Source organism: Alnus glutinosa, chromosome 5, assembly GCF_958979055.1.
Source record: "Alnus glutinosa chromosome 5, dhAlnGlut1.1, whole genome shotgun sequence".
Lineage (NCBI taxonomy): Eukaryota > Viridiplantae > Streptophyta > Magnoliopsida > Fagales > Betulaceae > Alnus > Alnus glutinosa.
Window position 1 is genome coordinate 24,825,439 of NC_084890.1, and position 23,292 is coordinate 24,848,730.

The window sequence follows — 23,292 nt, forward strand, 5'->3', positions numbered from 1 at the left end:
TTACTCTATACGGCCACTGTATATATCCCTCCATCATAAAATGAAAAATAAAAAATAAAAAATTTCTCAATAATAAAAATAAAAATAAAGGGGAACATTATATATATAACTAGAGAGAGTGGAGAAACTTTCATAGGACGAAAATCTGTCCGCTTTCTTTATCAATTAGGTGTAAACTCGGATATCCATCCATCCATCATGAAATTGGAGTCATTATATACAGTGATCTCATAAGCAATTGAAGGGAAATTTCACATAAGTTGTTACTTGCATTGACTTTTGATCAATCTTTTAACCTAATACTTAAGCAGTTGCATGTTTAACAAAGAGTGACAGAATGATGGTACGTTAGTGTTCAGATATATATCATATATGAAAGTGAAAATATTACAACATCAATTAATTAATTGTTAATTTCCACTTAGAGCCTGTTCTAGAATCTAGATATGTTTCATAAATAAATTTTTACAGGGAGAGGAACTAAAGAAACTTAATCATTCCTTCAAACTTCTCAAATAGGTTCCCCCATAAATTAATGATACCCCAAATGGGCCTAACCATATAACCATTTCCATTCTAATCTCAAAGCACTCAAAACCAAAATCAATTGAAGATCCAACACCTGTTTTAAGACCTCAATTCCATAGGAGCACAATCAATTTGAAGAAAATCAAACCGGAAAAACAAAATCTCTATATCATTTATGCTATAGAAACACACCAGAAATGGTGGTTCTGTGTGCAGCATCAGTGTCAAGAGGCAGTTTATCCACCATGAATTGAATTTGGAGGATCTCTTAGATAAGTTGGTTTGGCTTTTGAAGAGATTCTACTGAGATGTTTCCATTGATATTTGATTGTATTGCTGGTATAAAATTAATGTGAAACAAATCTTTGGACATCATTGATTTCCAGAGGATTCCTTATTTACCACATAAGAAAGTTTTGAGATTTCATTTAACATTTAGCCACTAAGTACTCTATAGACAATAAAATTCCTAGAGCAATTTTGGACTAGTGATAAGTGGTTAGAAGTTAAGTTACCAAAACAGTTAGTATGGTTAGGCCTTCCATATATGGCATGTACAAGGGCAAATCAAAATTTCAGATCATCTATTGGAGTAAGAAGTTTATGGGAATGAGATATTTGACATCTGTAAGTTCATTTTGATGAAAGTGATATTTGAGTTTTAGGTAGTCTAATCTATTCTCGTAGGCATATATATGTTTAATGCAGCCGATTTGTTCTTCAAGCATATATAATCATTTTGATAAAATACTAGTTCAGCCATGTGTTTCCATATTTGATTTATATGACATAATTGATGGTCTGAACTTACATTTAACAGCCTGGAAAAGGCTCGCCTGATTTTGTACTTGTTCTAACAAAAAGTAGTAAGTAACCATTTCCATTCTAATCTTAAAGCACTCAAAACCAAAATCAATTGAAGATCCAACACCTGTTTTAAGACCTCAATTCCATAGGAGCACAATCAATTTGAAGAAAATCAAACCGGAAAAACAAAATCTCTATATCATTTATGCTAAAAGGCCTAACCACAATATTCCTTCAAATAACACCAATACAAATTAAATCAAGCAGAATAAACATCATAATGTAAAATAACGGACTTAAAAACATAGACAATATTATTCAAGTTGACAAAAATAAATCCATTTCAACACATATATCATACGGCCAACCCCCAAAAATTACCAAACTTGAGCATCAAAGGGCCAATCGGCCATTCACAACCTAGAACCAAAACCCAATCGGTTTGAACCAAAGAGGACCCAATCCATTCAACAGAAATCAAAGAGGGAGAGAGTGGATGATTTTTAACACGAAGTTGAAAGGAAAAAAAACCAACCTTTAAATCGGAGAGAGCGCCGGCAGAGGGAGAAAGCGCCGGCAGAGGGAGAGAGCGCCGGAGAAGGGAGAGAGTGCTGGCGGCAGCGGGGTATGAGAGACTCTGAGAGGGAGTGGATGAACTTTAATTTCAGCTGGAGAACGTACGTGCAGATCGATTCGAGGGTCCTGTGCGTTTTTTCCCCATTTAGATCTAGGGCTTCGACGGTTTGAGAAAACCGTCCGGAATTAGTAATTCCGGACGGTTTTCTCAAACCGTCTATAAATAGTATAGACGGTTTTTAAAAAACCGTCCGGAATTAGAAAATTCTGGACGGTTCTAATTCCGGACGGTTATTTAAAAACCGTCTATACTATTTATAGACGGTTTTAAAAAAAACCGTCTATACTATTTAAGGACGGTTTTAGTAAACCGTCTGTATATCTTTTTTCCCGACAGTTTTACCAAAAAACGTCCAGATTTTTTTTTATAGACGGTTTTTTAAACCGTCTATAAAAAAACCGTCAATAATTCCCCTTTTTTTTGTAGTGTTTATATAAAATATTCATCTCAGTTGGTCCGCACCTTTATTTTTTATAATGATAAATGATACCAAAATGTCATTATCTGACTAGTTATATGCTAAAAAATAAAATAAAAGATAAAATAAAAGGTCAGAATCTAGACAGCCGACACCATACGGTTCCAAGCCAAGTGAACCAGGATAATGAACAGGATAATGACTTTGCTATATATATATCATTAGTGAACCAGGATAATGACTTTACTATATATCATTCCAAGAAATGATAATGACTGTACTATATATCATTACAATATACAGGAGTGCGAAGGAACTGAGTTACGAGGTACTTTCGAATCAATATTATTTAGAGGCTATGAAGTCTAAAGAGACCTCTTTCAATTTAGTCTACAAAAATATCGTATATCATTTTGTTTGTGAGAAGCGCATATTTGTGTTTTTTTTAATTTAAATATGAAATTTCATTGATTGAAATCTCAGATTTAATTATAGCTAGTTTTCCGACCCCGGTACGGCGGCACAGTAGAGTTGGTGTACATGTTGAAAAAGGACGTACGTGTGTGTATCGGGTAGCCTCCCCTTCCCTGCCATGCCAGCTTTGGGCTTTAAGGCTTGTGAAGCACATGTTTTGGTCCCCCACTAGTTGTACGGCCCAATAAAGTTTTACAAAAAAAAAAAAGAGTCATTCAACATGGAAGAACAGGAATGTTACTGCTACGAGCATCTCTAATTTAGTTATTCAATATATATATATATATATATATAAAAGATGATGAATAAATCAATTGATGTGATTTAGGAGCACTAGGAGTAGTTTTTCTTACACATTTTTTTTTAATTTAATGAACTAAATTACTTTTTAGTTCTCTATTTAAATATATTCCACAATAATTTTTATTATCTCCTCCTTATAGCATTTAAATATTTTTTAAACTAAATGCTATGAGAAAGAAAAAAGAAGGATAAATTATTTAAATATTGTTTCAAATAAATGCTAGAGGAATGAGAAAGAAAAGACAAATTTTTTATATTAAAATAATGTTAAGGGAATCACTTTTACTTCCTTATATCTAAGATATAACTTTTGGTTTCCTTGGTAGTTCTTTAGTTTAGGGAACAATAAAAAAATCTGATTCAATGGAAATTTTACGAGTTTCTCTATATATAAGGAAAGGAATGAGATTTAAGGAAGCTTTTGTTAGTGCTCTAAAATGTATGTTTTTAACAAAAGGGGAATGTTTGGTAAATAGTTTTTAGACTTCGAGTAAGTGTTTTTATAATTTTCTCTAGTCCAAAGAAATTATTCATCGAAATAATGAGTCACCATTGATATCGATACATTTGAGATTGCCAAATGTTCGGAAGTTCCTCCATTCAATCCTTTTCCTTTTTCTTGTTGCTGGATAATCTTGATCATATATATGTATAAGCTCTTTGACACTCTCTCCCTTAGAAGCTAATTTTTACGAGTAAGTTCTACTTAAAATCTGTATCAAGCTTCTTTTTTTTTTTTTTTTTTTTTTTTTTTTTGGTGTATGATTCAGTGTATGATTAGTACTTGAATTTAGAAATAATACAGAAATGGAATAAGAAAGAGTCCACTTCAAATTCACACTTTCAATTCGACTAAAGATATTGTTTTCAAATATATCATTTGTTAAAATTTGAAAAAAGTGTCTCCTTTCGATAAATAAATGCACAAAAGCATCCTTCTAATTAAGTAATGAATATTATTAGGATTTTGAAAGTAAAGAACTCTCTACATTCCTAGCTAGATCAAGCCCAAAGAAAAAGATCTTAATTAAAACTCCCGATGGCAGTACTGTGAATTTTCAGGCGGGGTTGACGTGTAGTGGCAGCAACAACATTGACGTGCATGGACTGCTTAGAGAGAGAGAGAGAGAGAGAGAGAGAGAGGAAAAGGGAGGAGGGCGCGGGACATGCAAAATGTTCCGATCCCTCCCCAAATATTTATTAAGTAACGACAACACTTTTTCAAAAAAATTATGTCGTTTGGAACCAAAATAGCGTAATGTTTTTTAACAAAATGTCCTTAAAATTTATGTCATTTAGTAATAATAATTAGTTTACGTTGTTTTCTAAAACGGCACAAACTAAAACAACACAAATTGCCGTTTTTTTTTTTTAATGCACGCACATTCCCAAGCTCAAGGCTTATGTGGGAACACGATTATCATCTTCAATTAGGAAATAGTCTTGCAATTAGGTCTTCCATTTTTAGAATATTGACACTTAAATTGTATATAATGCCTAAGAGAAATGATTCCTACACTCATTTCTCACAACAGCCCCACAACAAGCTGATGTGGCGGATAATATTTTATTATTTTTTTTGTTTTCTTTTGTTTTCTTTTTGTAAAAAAATAATAAAATATTACCAGCCACGTCAGCTTGTTGTGGGGCTGTTGTAAAAAATGAGTGTAAGGATCACTTCTCAATGCCTAAAGCATTCATCTGTAAATTATCAAGAAAAGTATTATAATACTAGTACTCCTTTTTATTTTCACTTAATTACCACCGCTTAAGTCAACCGTGCTCATTCCATTTACGGCTGAATGAAACCCATCAAAGGCGGAGATTTTTGGTTCATCCATCCCAATGTACCTGTTTATTCTTTTGATTTTAAAAGGAGAAACATTAAATATTACGCATCCATCCTACTAGATTGACGTGGCAATGCTAATCGACTCTTGCATTTTTTTTATATATTAAAAAATATATATTTACCTATAACTCATGATCTTTCATTACTTCTGCAATTAAATATTCAAACTTTAAAAAATGTCAATTTAAGGTATCCATCTTTTAATTTTAACCATTCCCTTAGAATTTTCCTTTAAATCCTATCAAAATTTTCAAAATACCATTTTTTTTTTTTAAAAAAAAATAAAAATAAAAATTTTCAAAGATTTAGGCATGCGTATTTTTATAAATTTCGTTAAATTCTGGCCAACACTTCAATCTTTGCAAATTTTTTTTCTTTTTTTTAACAAAAATTTCTAATGAATCGAATGAATGAAATTTAAAAAAAAAAAAAAATGATACTTTAAATTGACATTTTTTAAAGTTTAAGTACTTAATTACAAAAAGTAAAAAATTAAATATTAGGAGTTATAAGTTTAATTTATATATATATAGTTTGAGTATGTGCATGCTAGCTGGATCTAGCTAATTACACCAAATATGTCCCAACATAATTTACGGTTTATATATATATATATATTACAAACTAGAGCATATAGTACAGATTCATTAACTGCGCGCATCTTGTGCTTGCATTCCAACTGCAAGAACATTCACGGTACTTTCTTCCCTACCAGCAGGTGAAGGTATGTCTTCTGCATCTCTCTTTGGTTTTACCCATCTACCATGAGCATTACGTATTAATCCCTTGTTGGCCAATTGGTACCAACAACGTGGGATCCTAAGCTCATCCACCAACATATCACACGCCTTGTTCACTAACGCAACATCCCTCCTCGCACCAGACCGAAATGTTGTGGCACTACTAAGAAACCCGTCCACAAGATGAAGGTATGTCTCCAGGCTATGGAACCCCATCAAGTCGAACCCACGCTTGAGGTACGGCGATGACCGAACGTCGAGCTTCAGTTCGGCTCCGACGTGGGTGTAAACCCATTCCAATGATCCGGTGATATCATCAAACTTTTGTAAGCTCTCGTTGAAAACAAGCCCCGGCATCCGAGGGACTACGTCTTGCTTGATTACCACCCTCAGTGTTTTGACTCCCAGCTGATGAAGCTCGTCTCGGAAACCAACGTTGCCGACCCTCGGTGCGCCGAAGGAAATCACGTTGACGGGAAGGTTGGGAATGGTTGCTGCGGCTTCGTAAGCATTGAGCAGAGCCAGCGCGCCACCCAAGCTATGTCCGGTGATCGTAAGGCTTACTTCTTCACCTTTTTCCCTGTACATTTCCACAAGCCTTGTCACTTCTTTCATTGCTTGCTCTGAGGCACTTGTCTTGTTGTACCTTGTAGATTCATTCTTGCTTGTGTAAAGGCTAAGAAACCCATGTTCGACTTTAGCATCCCCTTGCCCAAATGGCTTCAACTTCCTATGCATATCCTCGTACCACTCCGAGGGTGCCACGGTTCCACGCCACGCCACCACAATATCCCTCCGCCCGATCCTACGTGTCTCCTCGTTGTCGCTGACCGCCACATAGCCGATCCAGTTGGAATCTTTGCTCCACGTGTCAGCCAAATGTGACCTCTCCAGCCACTGAGGCATATGTATATGCGACATGGCATAAATATAGTTGCTAACCGTGTAGCCATTTCTTTTAAGGCCTAGTTTCTCAAACATGTTTCTTGGGTTGTATCGGCAACTCCCGCAGTACTCGGAGAAAGAATCAAAATCAAAAGCGTCGTATGTTGCCTGTGCGAATTCTCCATATTTGACGATCTCTCGTCTGAGCCAAGGCTGAAGAGGATCCAAAAGATTGTCCCAATCCGAGGAACCGTGTACGTCATCTTACGAATAGAAACATTATTTTTTTCCATAGAAAAAACTGCTCTCTTTACATGTATATATAATATTAGACATTAGGCCACTACTCCTGGTTTCATGGCTAGAAACAAGGATAAAAGATAAATGATTGGTCCCATGTATGTATAATATTAGATATCTATTCCTAGGCCACTACTCCATGTTTCATGGCTAGATTATTAGACATCTATTCCTAGGCCACTACTCCTTGTTTCAAGGATAACAACTCACGCCTACACTCCCCCTCAAGTTGGTGCATACAAATCCTTAATGCCTAACTTGTCAAGTGAGTTGTAGAAGTTCTTGCTGGACACTGCTTTGGTGAGTACGTCTGCTAGTTGATCTTCAGATTTGATGAAGGGAAATCGAATTATCTTGGACTCTAGATTCTGTTTGATGAAGTGTCGATCTACCTCCACATGTTTGGTTCGATCATGTTGGACAGGGTTATGTGAGATATCAATTGCTGCTTTGTTGTCACAAAAAAGATCCATTTCGCAACTAGGAGCAAAACCAATTTCGGTTAATAATCTTCTGAGCCAGAGAAGCTCGCAAAGACCTTTAGCCATCCCCCGGAACTCAGCCTCAGCACTTGACAAAGCCACCACGTTCTGCTTCTTACTTCTCCATATAACTAAGTTCCCACCGACAAACATGATGTACCCTGATGTGGATTTTCTGTCTGAAATATTTCCTGCCCAATCTGCATCCGTATATCCCTCAACCTTGAGATGATTATTCTTCGAGAACATTAGTCCCTTTCCCGGAGATGACTTTAAGTATTGAAGAATTCTGATCACTGCATCCATGTGCTCATCACTAGGATTATGCATGAACTGGCTTACCACGCTTACAGTATATGCAATATCTGGGCGTGTGTGAGAGAGGTAAATGAGTTTTCCAACTAATCTCTAGTACCGTTCTTTGTTTGTGGGTACTTGGTCTGGGTGTTCGCCAAGTTTATGGTTTTGGACAATTGGTGTCTCTGCAGGTTTGCATTCTAATAGCCCCACTTCAGATAGTAAATCTAAGGTATATTTTCGTTGGGAAAGAAATATACCTTGTTCTGATCTCGCAACTTCAATTCCCAGAAAGTATTTTAGTCCTCCCAGATTCTTCATTTCAAATTCTGTTCCCAGCTGTTGTTGGATTCTTGATATTTCTTCTGAATCATCACCAGTAATAATCATGTCATCTACATGGATTATTAACGCAGTGACCTTGCCCAATTGATGTTTCAAGAACAGTGTATGGTCTGAGTTGCTCTAGATATAACCATATTTCTTCATTGCCAAGCTAAATCGCCCAAACCATGCTCTGGGTGATTGCTTCAACCCATACAGTGCTATTTGTAATTTACACACCACCTTAGACTCAGAATTGGCTGTGTAGCCTGGTGGAACATCCATGTAGACTTCTTCTTCAAGATCACCATGGAGAAAGGCGTTTTTTACGTCAAACTGGTATAGTGGCCAATCAAGGTTTGTTGCAAGAGACATCAACACTCTAATTGTGTTCAATTTTGCCACTGGCGAGAAGGTCTCTTGATAATCTATGCCATATGTTTGTGTATAACCCTTTGCTACTAGCCTTGCTTTGTATCGATCGATTGAGCCATCTGCTTTGTGTTTGATAGAGAATACCCATTTACACCCCACTGTCTTTTTTCCTTTGGGTAGCTGGACAAGAGTCCATGTTTCATTTTTTAGTAGTGCTTCCATTTCTCCTTTTACTGCCTGAGTCCACTTTGGGTCTGTCAGTGCTTCATGGATATCGGAGGGGACCCGACATGAGGAGAGCTCATGTATGAATGTCTTGAGTGGTTTGGATAACCTGTTTGTGGACACATAGTTGGTAATTGGATACTTTGTGCTCCGTTCTCCAACATCTGGGGAATATCTATTTGGTGGTTTGCCACGATTATGCCTGAAAGGTAATGTATAGCCAACAACAGGTATCCCTATATTGTTAGAGTCTGGTGGTAGTGAAAAAGAGTTTACCTCAGGAATATTCTCAGGAGATGGGCCTTCTGGTACTGGTGAGTGAGGGGGGGTGTCTCTCTCTTCTTCAGATTGTATTGGCCTGTCTCTGGAGTCAGTCTCTGGGGACATATCAAGCCCTGTGTTTGGTCCTTCCTCTGTCGCTTCCTCATTACTGTTCGGCCAGTCGAGCTGTAGCCAATTCGGCTCTTCACTATTAATCTCCCCCTGACGAGCAGAATTGGGTGCTGGAAAAAATGGTTCAGTTTCCAGAAAAGTGACATCCATGGTCACATAGGTACGGTTGTGGGCCGGATCATAGCAGCGGTATCCTTTTTGATGTACGGCATATCCCAAGAAAAGACATCGAATGGCACAAGGGTCCAGTTTCGTGCGCTGATGCTTAGGAAGATGGACAAAGGCGACACAACCAAAAACCCTAGGAGGTATCATTAACATCGTGGGTAAGGAGACATATGTGGACAACGTATGTAACGGAGTCTTAAATTCCAATACTTTGGAGGGCATCCGATTGAGGAGGTGCACAGCTGTGGCCACGGCATCAGCCCAATGTCGGCTCGGCAGATGAGACCCTAGTAATAACGCCCTAGCAGTCTCAAGAATATGGCGGTTTTTTCTTTCAGCCACTCCATTTTGTTGAGGGGTATGGGGACAGGAGGTTTCGTGAATAAGGCCATGTTTTTGGAAGTATTCATGAAACTCCCGATTGATGTATTCCCCGCCATTATCTGATCTCAAAATCTGTATTTTAGCTGAAAACTGGTTTTGAACCATAGTGTGGAAATATTTAAAGACACTTAGTACTTCAGCTTTGTGTTTCAACAAATAAAGCCAGGTCATGCGGGTGCAATCATCAATAAATATTACAAACCATCTAATGCCAGAAACTGTAGAAATTGGAGATGGACCCCACACATCTGAATGAATTAACGCAAACGGAACATGACTTTTATTCATACTCAAAGAATAAGAAGTTCGATGACTTTTAGCAAGAATGCATGTTTCACATTTGAGGTCAAATAGGGACATGTTGGAAAACAAATCAGGGAATAAATGCTTCATATAGCTAAAAGACGGGTGTCCTAACCGACGATGCCAAAGCCAAATTTGCCGCTCTTTATTGTCAACTGGATGATGCATGTGATGTGCGCGGCCCATGCTGAAATCATCTACGTAATAGAGTCCCCCCCGTCTAGTACCACGCCCAATGATCTCCTTGGTAAGAATATCCTGAAGCAAGCAAAACATAGAGTACATAAGTACAACACAATTTAGGGAAGTGGTGACCTGGCTCACGGATAATAATTTATGGGAAAGGGAAGGAACAAGTAGGCAATGGGTCAGTGATAAAGTGGGAGACAAGGTGACAGTTCCGGCTCCTGTGACTGGGGAAAGTACCCCATTGGCATTGGCAACACAAGTTCGCTTTGGTGGGGTTTTTTCTGCAAAATCTCGGTCATCAAACGTCATGTGATCTGATGCTCCAGAATCAATAACCCATGAGCTCTCATCACCCACTGGAGAGGAGCTACACAGGGCAGTGCTAAATTTACCTGGGTCTGCGGTTGGTGGGTCACCGGGGGCTGTCTCGACCAGAGGAGAAATTGAGAGTTGAGGTTCAGCCGTAGCCACTGTAGCCTTGCCACTCCCTCCGTCAGAACCTGGACCATCATGACGTTTCCGTGCTTGTAGTTCATTCCACCACTCCGGGTATCCATGGAGTTTAAAGCAAGTGTCACGGGTATGCTTTGAATTACCACAGTGAGAACACTTTGTTCCATCAGAGGAGGCACGTGGTCTTGAGGGAGTGCCAGCTTTCCCACTGCCGAGAGACAGGGACTTGGTCGAAGGTGAGGAATGTTGACCGGGCTTGAAGCTCTTTGACGCCAGAACTGCTCCTGGATTTTCTGTAGGGGCGCCAGAGATCATCTCAGCCTGCCGGACAGCTTCCCGGCGGACATAAGCGTATGCCTGTTCAATGGTTGGGAACGGCTTCATCTGCAGAATATCCCCCCGGATGTTATCCAGCCGATCGTCCAATCCATCCAGAAATGTATACACCCGATCTTCCTGAATTATGGTGTTGTAGTGCTGGATATCGACCACACACTCCATCGGGTTTGGGCGGCGGAAATCAATCTCACGCCAGAGGCCCTGTAGCTCGGTGAAGAATTTTTCCAGTGAACCACCTGCTTGCTTCAGACAGGTCACACGTCTCCGGAGATCATAGACTTGAGAGGTATCACTCCCGTCAAAGTACGTCGTTGCAATGGAATCCCACACCAATTTTGCCGTTGGAAATCTGATAAAATTCCCAATCAACAATGGGTCCATTGAGTTTATCAGCCAACCCTTGACAATGGCGTTGTCCATGCGCCATTTTCGAAAGGATGGGTCCGTTTGTGGGGGTTGATGGATGTCGCCGTTGATGTAGCCCAGTTTGTCCTTGCCCGAGATGTACATCTCGACCACCTGGGACCAGGGTGCATAGTTGGAGCCGTCCAACTTGATGCCGATAGCTGCTGTATTTTCTGTCATTGGAGTTGAAGCTTTGGTCAAAGCTTCATTCATTCGGGTGGTCAATTCGGTGAGGATGGATGCCGATGGAGGTTCATTAGTTTGGTCAGTTTGGTCAGGGTTGCTCATGGTTGTGGATGAGTGGAATTATTGGGTAGGTTTAGAGAAGAGAGGTTTGGGCGGCAGGGTTAAACCATGCTCTGATACCATCTTACGAATAGAAACATTATTTTTTTCCATAGAAAAAACTGCTCTCTTTACATGTATATATAATATTAGACATTAGGCCACTACTCCTGGTTTCATGGCTAGAAACAAGGATAAAAGATAAATGATTGGTCCCATGTATGTATAATATTAGATATCTATTCCTAGGCCACTACTCCATGTTTCATGGCTAGATTATTAGACATCTATTCCTAGGCCACTACTCCTTGTTTCAAGGATAACAACTCACGCCTACACATCATGCCACTTGTGCGCTATGACCTCCTTGGGAGAAGTTGTGGGAGTGGAGTGTTTCTCTTCGGTAAACGAGCTCCAAATTGATTGGTGAAGATCGGTCCGGGGAGGGGTTTGAACATGGAGGTGGAGGAGATGTGAGAGTGATTCGGCGAGACGTAAAGCCGGATTTGATGGTGCCTTTGCTTGGGGGCGATCGAGAAGAGCTTCTTTATGGGCATGGATTATAGAAAGCCTGGATTGTGTGGTTGCACGAAGATGAGTGTAGATCATCGTGGATATTGCCATGATTAATTGGTTGCCGGCCAATTAAGCTGATTAACGTATGATCACCTTGGGAATGCTTGGAATTGTTGAGAGAATGTGGGGGAGATGGAGTGGGTATATATATATTGCTAGAGCCTAGAGAGTTGAACTCGCCAGGACAAACATGGTCTTGGAAGACTTTTTGTCACGCGGAGTCGTACGTGGACTAGGAAATGTTAAAACCTTGACTTGTCATATCTTATATATATATATATATATATATATATAAAGAGTAAATTGTTTGGTTAGCATTTTAATACCACAATGTGCTAATTACAGATAAAGCGCGGGAACTGCATGATTTTTGAAGGCGTACGTACAATTTGGAGTTGAATTAACATCAAATTAAGAGAGGTAACTAAACTAATTTCCCTGGTTAAATTAACATATATAATATTTAGTACAAGTACACACGAAGCTGCAAACCTTTTTGACTTTTTAACAGGTCGGCGGGTTGGTATTTTTACGTCACATGTGTGTCATAAAAAAAATAAAAAAAAAATAAAAAGAATTCAGTCAATTACTTTTTATTGCATGCAAGGAAAAATTTAATTAATCCCACAATTTTCTAAGGAGAAAATTAATTTAAGGGTTATATAATAATTAGAAACATTTACAAGTACTAAATTTTCCTAAGTTTTCGGTTTTTTTTTTCATCTACTATCTTCTAAAACGTCTTATTAAGTACTCATCAATTTATAAATTAAATCCATATCTGAAAATTCATTCTCTCTTTATCTCCGATATTCCAAATGCATGCATGGTTTCATTAATTAATTTTTGGAAAAAGTTCACTTATAATTCTTGAATTTTCACATATTTTGAAAGAATGTACCTAAACCTTAAAACATTTCAATTTAGAATATTCAATATTTAAAAAGTTTCAATTTCAGTCTTCCGTTCAATTTTTTTCGTTAAATCCTGTCAAAATTTTTAAAATACCACTCCTTTTGTTTTTAGGAAAGAAAGAAAAAAAAATTGCTAGAATTTGGGTGTTAGTTAGAAATTAACGGAATTTGTAAAATTACTCATGCCTGAATCTTTGATAATTTTTATAATTTTTTTTTAAAAAAAAATAAAAAAATAAACACATGGATATTTTGAAAATTTTGATAGGATTTTAACAGAAAATTCTAACGGGAGATTGAGATTGAAACTTTCTGAAAAATTAATAAATACCATAAATTGAGACGTTTTAAAGTTTAGGTACATTCTTTAAAAAATGTGAAAGTTCAAAAATTATAAATGAAATTCTCTCTTAATTTTTTAATGAGTTGAATCATCTTTGTAAAACTTATTATTTGCATAGATTAATTCAATGAGTCTAATTTCTTTGATAAAGCAAAGGATCCATTCTAGACCAAATATATATAGTATTAATGCTTTATTATTTAAGGTTCTTTAATTTGAACCAGTCATTTCAACTTTTATGTCGTTTACAAACATATATACATGAAACTGGAAAAAAGAAATGAAAGATTTTATTGCCAAATGTGTTTAAATCAAAAAGTTTTCAATCTTGAAAATACTTTTCAAGGAACAAACATCATAGAAAAGTTCTTGCTCAAATTTTCAAGATTGGCCAGCTCCGAAGACTCAATGAAGAAAATCAAAGTACGGAAAACGGGACAATACATACAAGTTAAAGTGAGAAGAGATCGAGTGAATGTTAGCTAGAGGCGAGTAATTTTTTACTTTGATTTGTGAATTAGACAAAAACTTAAGATGAAATTAACGGGTTAAAATTGAGAAATTTGATCTATTTAATTAATTAAGTCGGATTATGATTGACCTATATATATAATCTTACATCTAAACTTCGACTTACATGATCTAAATCTAACACGCGAAATTTAAAACTGACAATTTTTAACACGACTCATGAGCCCGACACGAACTCAACACAAAATTAACGAATTAAGATTAACAAATTTAACACATTTAATTAAAATGATCGAATTAAAATAATAAGTTGTATCAACACGACCCACACATAACATGCATATATGCAAAGATAAATTGTTACCCTAAGTTGCTATTATTTTAAAATCAACCCAGTAAGTTATTAGTTTTGGAGAGGAGTGTCTTTAATTTCTTTATTTTACCGGCCCAATTGAGTAGACGAAAGAATATACTATTGGGTAGAAGTAGACAAGAAGCTGCAAACTTTGTTGACATTCAACACGTACACCTTGGCATTCCAACTTCCCTGTGTGAATGAAGCATTCAGTCAATTACTTTAATCACCTTTCTTTTAAGCCACACGTCGCCTTTTTTTATCCAAAGTCTTCTTCTTTTGTTTTTTTTTCCAAAGTCTTCTTATTCCTTTAGGCCCTTACATAGAAGACACATTCTCCTTCTCTCTTTCACGTGTCTTTTTCTCCGACTCTTCCCCTCTCAAATGTCCTTCCCTCCTCAAACAAGAAGCCACTTACCCTTCCTTCTCCAGCAAAAAAATTATGCTTCTATGAAATTTCAAGAGGAAACTTTAGAGCAAGCAATTGTAACATGAATTCTCAAAAGAATTATGTAATCTTGTATTTTTATATAATCTGTTATGTCAACCGGAGTACTTAATTTCTTCTATTTGTAAAACTTTTAGTTTTGAAAATGAATCTAAACCATCAATATGAGAATAAATATCATGTTTGAGAAAACTTTCAAGATTAAGACAATACTTTTGCAAACTATCATCTTCTAGTAATTTTAATATCTTGAAATTAAATAAAAAACTAAAAATACTTTTGTTTACATTAACTGACGCCTTCATTGTTTTTCTTCTTTTTTTTTTTTTTTTTTTTTTTTTTTTTTTCTTAGTGACAAAGAACCGTTCAAAGGTTCGGTCGACATTTCGTATACCCACCCCTGCCGGTTAAACCCAGAGCCCCCTCTTCACACGGATCAGATAATATTTTGACTTCACCGATAGACATAGCTTCAAAGAATTATTTGCACACAAGGAGTCAAGGAGATTCGAATCATAAACCAAATGAGAATGCATGCCACAAGACCAAGACCCTTACTACTTAAACGAACCCCTATCATTTTAAAATCAGTCATGCATTTTCTCTAGATTAACCACATTTTATTTCTACCAATGCTATTAATACAACTACTATATAGGGGCCTACTATAAGCCTTAGGCACATGCCGAACTCGTCTAGTAGAAAGCCGGCCCCATGATAGGCCCATAAAAGTTGAATTTTATTTATTTATTTTTCTCTATTTTACATAAACTAGTAAAGCCAAGTTATTAATATCCTTTGTTGAACATGTTGAACACGTTGAAAGGTACGTTTCTTAAATAACAAAAAATAAGGGACGTGTTATTTTTACATCACATTATCTTACATTAATTCTACACTAAGATACATTAGATGTGGGATCCATGCACTACAAGAATTTTGATCATTAGCGGCCACATTATTAGCGGCCAACGCATAGTGGCCGCTAATGATCATATTATTAGCGGCCACTTTTAAAAGTGGCCGCTAATAATACACTATTAGCGGCCAAACACAATTGGCCGCTAATAGTCGCCGTTATTTGTAAACTATTAGGTGGCCGCTAAAAATGGCCGCTAATAACTTGGCGGGGGAGGTGCGGAAAATTCCGGGAAACTATTAGCGGCGATAAATATTTGATATGCAGGAAATATTGGTTAATTTTGATTCAGCAGTCAAGTAGTCCTGTCTCCAATGAATGCCATAATCTATCTTAACTTCCAAAGGAAATACTATGTTATAAATATTCAGTGCACAGATCTTAAAATAAACAATGACAGTTGCATTATGCATAAATTTTTGTATGAAGTTGATGTTGCTGTTAATGGATTTCAATGAGGCAGTCCTGGAAGCCTCTTGCCTAGCAAAGAATGTATAAATAGACAATACCTTTATTATTAAAAAAAAAAAATTGAATGCTTTGCTTTTGAGTATTACGATAAAGTTCATTTTTTTCCTGTCCAGGTCTCTTCATGCAAAAATTTACGGGCCTTTTCTATAATAACTTTGATGTAACATCTCTATGCATTTGTTTTATATCGAAATGTAAGCAGTATAATCAACTTAGACATTTTTCTGTTCATTTCAAATTCCAAATTTCATCTTTTCAGCCTGTTTGTAATATGTAAAAAGTTAGAATTGTATTAAGTTTCCCATCTATTTGTATGTTTTATCCTTTTCTTTCTTGTGTATAAATTACGAAATGTGTAAACGAACCTAATCATTTTTAAACATCCATATGACAGATTACTGATTAGAAATGATAAATGCACTCGATATTGCATGCACTCACATAGGCACATGCATTGTTGTTCAGAAGATTCTATTTGTGATGTACACTGGTTTCTCATGTAGAAGTTCTTCATGAATACAATTTGTGCATGATTTACAAAGTTACATAGCTTTGGTGTTTATTAAACATGGTACATAAGCCTTTTCCAAAACTGAGATGCACTTTCTCATCCTGCAGGTTTCGATTATGTGCTACAAATTGTGAACCTTGTCGGTTTCTGTGTGAAATTATATATTGGTACTTGTGGCTCTCCCAAAACTCCTTTATGGTGAGGGTCATTGTTGGACTATAGAACTGAACCTTCCAATTGTCTCAGAGCTGTATAAGTTGTACATTTTGTTATTGACTTCATTTGTAGGTGTTATATGATCAAGCTTGATACTGGAACAAGTGTTTTCTTTAGAGAAACGATTTACGCAAGGGTGTTTAGCATATAGAGATTTAATTAATGCAGTGAATATATATATATATATATTTTTTATTTTTTATTTTTTCAATTTTTTAATAGTATTAGCGGCCACAAATGTGGCCGCTAATAATTATATGTGGCCGCTAATAATTAAAACAATCGGGTATTATTAGCGGCCACATACGTGCGGCCGCTAATGGTAGACTATTAGCGGCCACACATGTGGCCGCTAATAATACTCGACAGTTTTAACTATTAGCGGCCACATACGTGTGGCCGCTAATAGTCTATTATTAGCGGCGATTTTAGACTCAGTTAACAATTATTAGCGGCGGATAAAATTACTTTTAGCGGCGAACTTGGTGGCCGCTATAAAACAATTATTAGCGGCGAGCAAAAAAAGTGGCCGCTAATAGTCTTTAGCGTCGGACTATTAGCGGCCACTCTTTAGCAGCCAAATTTGGCCGCTATTGAGCAATAGCAGCCAAAATAACATCATTAGCGGCCAAATTTGTTGGCCGCTAATAAGCAATTTTTTTGTAGTGATGTATATGAGACACACATATATAGGACCCACATGGATGAGTTTTACACCCTATATATTTTGGTGTAGAGTTAATGTAAGATAATGTGACATAAAAAAATCATTTCCTAAATTTTTATATTTGACTGAAACAACAAACAATAGCTACTGCATGCGCATCACTGAATCAGTACTAGACTAGAAAGTATCCTAACAATTGGCTTTTAGAGAATACAACCTCATGAGAAGATCCAGTCCAACTCATATATATATATGTGTGTGTGTGTGTGTGTGTGTGTGTGTGTGTGTGTGTGTGTGTGTGTGTGTGTGTGTGTGTGTGTGTGAGAATACAACCTCATGAGAAGATCCAGTCCAACTCATATATATATATATGTGTGTGTGTGTGTGTGTGTGTGAGAATACAACCTCATGAGAAGATCCAGTCCAACTCATATATATATATGTGTGTGTGTGTGTGTGTGTATATGTGTGTGTGTGTGTGTGTGTGTGTGTGTGAGAATACAACCTCATGAGAAGATCCAGTCCAACTCATATATAACATCTGGCTTTTAAAAACGATGACCCTACAAGACCCTGGTCCAACATCTGGCTTTTAAAAACGATGACCCTACAAGACCCTGGTCCAATAATCCATTTCTTGACGACAAAGCTCCATATATACCTACCGCTTGACAGTCAAATGCGACAGATTCCCATCATAAAGTTAATAAATAATAAATCCTTCCTTCGTCGGAGTTATATGAAGCAACAAATTCATTTTCTAGATGACTAATACTTTTTGTGGTGCTTCGTGCAGCCAAAACATTATCTTCATAATCCCGAACAATAGTGCCAAGCCCTATACATATATCCCTTATTCTAATCCACAGCTACATCCCAATTAATTTTAGTCATACATGTGGCGGGGGATTTCTTCCATTGTATTGGCATTACTTCTAGGGTATGACTCCACGCATCAGGCTCTCGTGCATTGATTCTCTTAAATTCATCAAGAGAGTTACTGGTTTCTTGAAATACTTGGTTTGGGTGTGTGAAGACTCCTCCATGTACTACTGAATTCCTTCGAAACCGTACTTTTCTTGCGACAACCACCATTAACTCCAGTTCTACCAAGTCACATCGTCCCAACATCTCCTCAACCACATGGAGAAAAGTGAGTCCTTCAAATAGGTTGGAAGTTGTTTCAGCTCTAAGATTGGTGCCTGGACAATAGACGGAACAAGCGTAGTGTTAGTTGGCACAAACAATTCAAAGGGAGGTGCATACTTACTTGGATGAGGTTGAGAGGCTTCAAGGAATTGAATGACTTCAATTATATCATCATTAACATTCTCACAATTTGACTTAATGTCTTGCTTTGTGAAATTGTGAGTGAGAGTGGCTTTCATTGGATCACTATGATGTACCTGAAAAACTTTCTCCACAACATTTTGAATTAGACAGATATTAAAACAATCAAGGTTGTATAGGGGTAATTTCAATGCATCAAAGACCTTGAATTCAATTTTCTCCCCATTAACTTTCATGCTCACTGTACCCTTTTTTACACAAATTTTTGTATCTGCAGTTCTCATAAAGGGTCTTCCCAAAATAATAGGTAGAGGTAATGGCATAAGGGATTCTTCCATATCCAGCACAATAAAATTAGTAGGCAAAATAAATTGATCTACCTTTACTAAGAAATCTTCCAAGATACCTCTCAATCTTTTAATGCTTCTGTCTGCCAATTGTAAGGTGATTGAGGTTGGTTGGAGCTCCCCCAAACCTAATGTCTCATATACAGTGTATGGTAGCAAATTGATGCTTGCCCCCAAATCTAGCAATGCACAATCAAAAAGTTGGTCACCAATCTTGTAAGGAATAGTGAAACTACTTGGATCTTTCAGCTTTGGTGGCAACTTCCTCAATAGTACATCACTTACTTCTTTTGTTAAAGCAACCTTTTCATGATCCCGGAACTTCCTTTTATGAGTGCAACAATTCTTCAAAAATTTAGCATAAGAAGGGATTTGCTTAATTGCATCTAATAAATAAATGTTTATTTCAACTTTTCTCAAAGTTTCAAAAATGTCCATAAGTTGATTTTCTTTCTTTGGCTTTACTAAACTTTTAGGGAAGGGTGGTGCATTCACCTTCTCCTTTTCTCTTACCTTGGATGTTGTGGTCACTTTAATTTGTTAATCTTCTTGATTTCCACCTAACCCTTTTACGATCTTTCCCAAATATTTTAAAATGATCCTGGATTTTCTTTCTCAAAGTAATTGATGGGGAAATTTGAATTTCTTTTGAAGACTTTAATATGTAAAATTAATCCCAAAAGTGAGTAAAATTTCATTAATTTTTAAATCACTCTTTTTTTTTTTTTGGGATAAGTAAGTAGAGAATTTTATAAAAAGCGTAAAGGCGCCCCTAAGCATGCAGGAAATATACAAAATGACACCAAAACAGGAAAGAGAGGGGAAGGGGAAAACACCTGAAAAACCCAAACAGAAGGAAACCCAAAAACCCCCTACAAAACCAGCCCACAAAACCTAGAGACTAATACATCACATTAGGTTGCTTTGCCTTGCCCCGGCTAGAACCAAAACCTCTGGCATCATAATTAATCGAGCACTCTAGGTTCTTCACTTCACGACTCCCTTTAAACTTATAAGAGGAAACAGGAGCCTCTAGACGATGTTTCGCATCAATTAGAGTCATGAAGTCTAAAAAGTCCTTCACATTCCCCTTGTGGGAGACCCCTAAAGTATTAAAACAGAAGTTAAGATCAATCGCTGCCTCGGGAGGACCACCAATCTCTTCAAAACCACCTCCCCGCGAAGATTCACTCACATCTAAGAAAGACATAAAAGGCGGGCACCCAAGCACAGGCTGGACCGAAGAGAGTGGAACCACACCCACTCTGACGAAGGAAGAGCCGCGTCGCTTGGGACAAGGAAGCCACGTCGAAGGAGAGGCTGACTGCCCTTGTCTTGAGCAGGCGTAGACTTAGCAGGAGTTGACAAGGGCTTGGGGACAACCCCACATAACGGCCTAGAAAGATCCTTGGGAACACTGAAAGTCTCAAGAGCCTCCGCAAGTAGCTAGATGCTTATCCAATTTGCTAATCTTGTTCTTCCAAGAGTATTTAAGCACCGATTCGGATTCTGATGGGTAAATAGGCGCGCCAGACTCTGACATCACAGGGAGAGAGTAACACAACCTTTCACCTAGAGCATCCGCGCCTGAAGAGCATGGTCGCCGAGAGCTGGATCAAACCCAACAAAAGCCGGAGAAGGAACCGTCTTAGACGAAGGCTGCAAAGGAGGATCCCCACACAGAGCTGACCTCACCAAAGCAGAGATAGTCGGTCGAACACCCAGTGTCGCGGCCCTTGAAAGGACACCAAAGCCCTCGGAAACAGAAGTATCGTCCGTCGACGACACATTAGAAGCTTCAAAACTGGAAGGAGTAGAGGACTTTACCACGAGTATCTCAGTGGCAGAAAAAACCGGAGGATAGGGAGAGGAACGCTTTTTCATTGCCAAAAAAGAGACTGATGAAAAACCCACAGCTTCTGGCGCCGAGGCACCCAAGCCCGAAGGAACAGAACCCATACCCGCATCAGGACCTTGAACCGGAGCTAACCCACATTTCTTAGCCTTCTTAATGTAATCTACTCTTCTAAGACCCAACTTAGTGGTCTTTTTAGAAAAATACCTACAGCCCACCCTTCTGGACCTAGCCCTAAAACGCATTCTGCCCAACCCAAGGCAACACTTAGTCTTGCCCATGCTTCGCTTCAGCCCATCAGAGGAAACCCATCCCAAATGAGACCTATGTGCACAAGCCCAAAGAAGCCACTTTTCAAAAAATCAAGAAGCTTCCTGAATATCCCCAACTCCTGCACTGCAACGTCACCTACAACCTCAGCAACATCGACTGCATCCTGCTTCTTCGAACACGCAAGAAGGTCCTTACCCAGAGGACTGGGAGAGGAACTCTCCAGAGCATAGCAGTCGACCGCAAGGCCTTTACCCAGAGGACCAGAGAAGGACCTCTCCAAGTCGTAACAACCCACCGTGACAGCCTTCAGGAAGTTACTCTCTTTTTTTTCTTTTTTTGATTTTTTGTTCATGATAAGTTTTGGACAGATAGGATCTTCTCAATCCCCACCTCATCCCTTTACCATATTTTTTTAATGTTTTAAATTGACCCCAGATTTTGTTTTAAATTGACCCCATAAGTTTTGGACAGATGTTTTAAAATGCAAAATTAGTCCTTGTGTTTTACTTGATTTGTAATTAGCTCCATGTGATATCAAAATGAACTTAAAACTCCTAACAATTTACTTCGTGCAACCAAATTCTGTCCACTGAATTAACAGATTCTGATAGTGCGACATGTCAGAGCCAATACAATTTTGACACATATCCTACTTTCAGTCTCAGTATTACACTAGCGGAACCTGTTAATTTAGTGGACAAAATTTGATTGTAGGGAATAAATTTTTCTTTTTGGCATACCTCACTGTTGTTGGGTAGGAATGGATGGACTGAAAAGCTATATGAATTTTAGGATTAGTTTGAAAGCCTTTATCCATCAAAAAATAAGAAAAGGTGCCTGGCATAAGGCTATCTACTTGCTCTTTACACAGGATATAAAAACCCCTGACGTTTGCTCAATCTCATCTCCATGCTCTCTGACTGAAATATTTTCTTCTCTTGATGCAGAGAAGCGGCGGATCACGCTGAGGGAGCAATTGAACTGTGAGAGATTCAATATTATTGTTTGATGCAGTCTTGTTATTTTTGCTTTTTTTCAATGGATGAACCTAACACTCTTACCAGATATTTAGATATAATCTAGTTTTGACTCTTTGCGGCCCTTGAACACTGCAGCTTATGAACAATAGGCTGGCGTAGGATTGAGTTAGCGTTTGTTATAAAAGCAAAGATTTGGATGGTAGAATTTCTAGACTTTCAGTATGGTTTTTGGTCTCTGGATCTAACTTGGATAAATAGGTCGGAAATTTTTCCGATGACAGTAACTCAATTCCTATCGGTGTACTTCAACCCGGGTTTCACCGTAGAGTAATGCTACGGATACCAAATATTTTACCAAGAGATTATTATCAAAATGATGTGAAGCTTATTTATTGGAAAGAATCAACACAATTAATACTAATGAATAAGCTTCACATGCATTATTTTGGTAATTATCTCTTGGCAAAAGATTTGATATCCCTAACAAAATATTTGAAGTCCCTCATCTAGTTTGATCAAATGGTTGTTCTATTTGATATTCGTTCTTGAAAGTGTCCTTAACGAAAATAGACGCTATAGTCTAATCTTGAGGGGATGCATGTCAAGAGATTAAATCTTACCGAGTTATATATTTCGGGAGGAACGAATCAACCTTTATGGACAATGCTCTTGCATGATTATAGTAGTGTGAGATCTTTTTTTATTATGACTTTATTTTATTACAGTATAATACAGTATGCGGTTTAATATCAACAAGAATATTTTGTACCACCAAAATTATTTCTTGGTGCGCTTTAGTATTGGGTTTTCCTGATCCATCCTATATAAACCACCACCAAGTCATTGGGCGTCATCTGAAACAATTAGCTCTGTTTCTTTCCTGAGAAACAAACAGAGTTTGTGTGTACTTATCGCCACCCATTGCATAGCACCAAGAAACCCAAAAGCAAACAGAGCTTCTAAGCTTCATAGTTCAGACACTCATTAAGCTCTTGACTCTATTATTCTTTGTAATAAAAACACAGCAAAATAATACCAGAATTTTTTGATATTTAATAATAAACAAGAAAATGCGTTTTATTATTAATAA

At 37.5% G+C, this 23,292-nt stretch overlaps 2 protein-coding genes across 2 annotated transcripts; both read right to left on the reverse strand.

Annotated features, from left to right (window-relative positions):
* Positions 1–5,666: 5,666 nt before the first annotated feature.
* On the reverse strand, positions 5,667–6,740 carry LOC133869146 (phospholipase A1-Igamma1, chloroplastic-like). Its single transcript, XM_062306106.1, has one exon. The coding sequence runs from the start codon at positions 6,738–6,740 to the stop codon at positions 5,667–5,669; it is 1,074 nt and encodes a 357-aa protein (XP_062162090.1).
* Positions 6,741–18,563: 11,823 nt separating this feature from the next.
* On the reverse strand, positions 18,564–20,304 carry LOC133869147 (uncharacterized). Its single transcript, XM_062306107.1, has 2 exons — positions 20,086–20,304; positions 18,564–19,439 (listed from the first exon to the last, which is right to left on the reverse strand). The coding sequence occupies exons 1-2, from the start codon at positions 20,302–20,304 to the stop codon at positions 18,564–18,566; spliced, it is 1,095 nt and encodes a 364-aa protein (XP_062162091.1).
* Between the last annotated feature and the right edge of the window lie 2,988 nt (positions 20,305–23,292).

Coding starts and splice junctions, on each gene's coding strand:
- LOC133869146 (XM_062306106.1), bottom strand. CDS start 6,740: ATGTTTGAGAAACTAGGCCTTAAAAGAAATGGCTACACGGTTAGCAAC.
- LOC133869147 (XM_062306107.1), bottom strand. CDS start 20,304: ATGTCTTTCTTAGATGTGAGTGAATCTTCGCGGGGAGGTGGTTTTGAA. Junction 19,440..20,085: donor AGTTTAAAGGGAGTCGTGAA/GTGAAGAACCTA, acceptor AAATTTTTGAAG/AATTGTTGCACTCATAAAAG.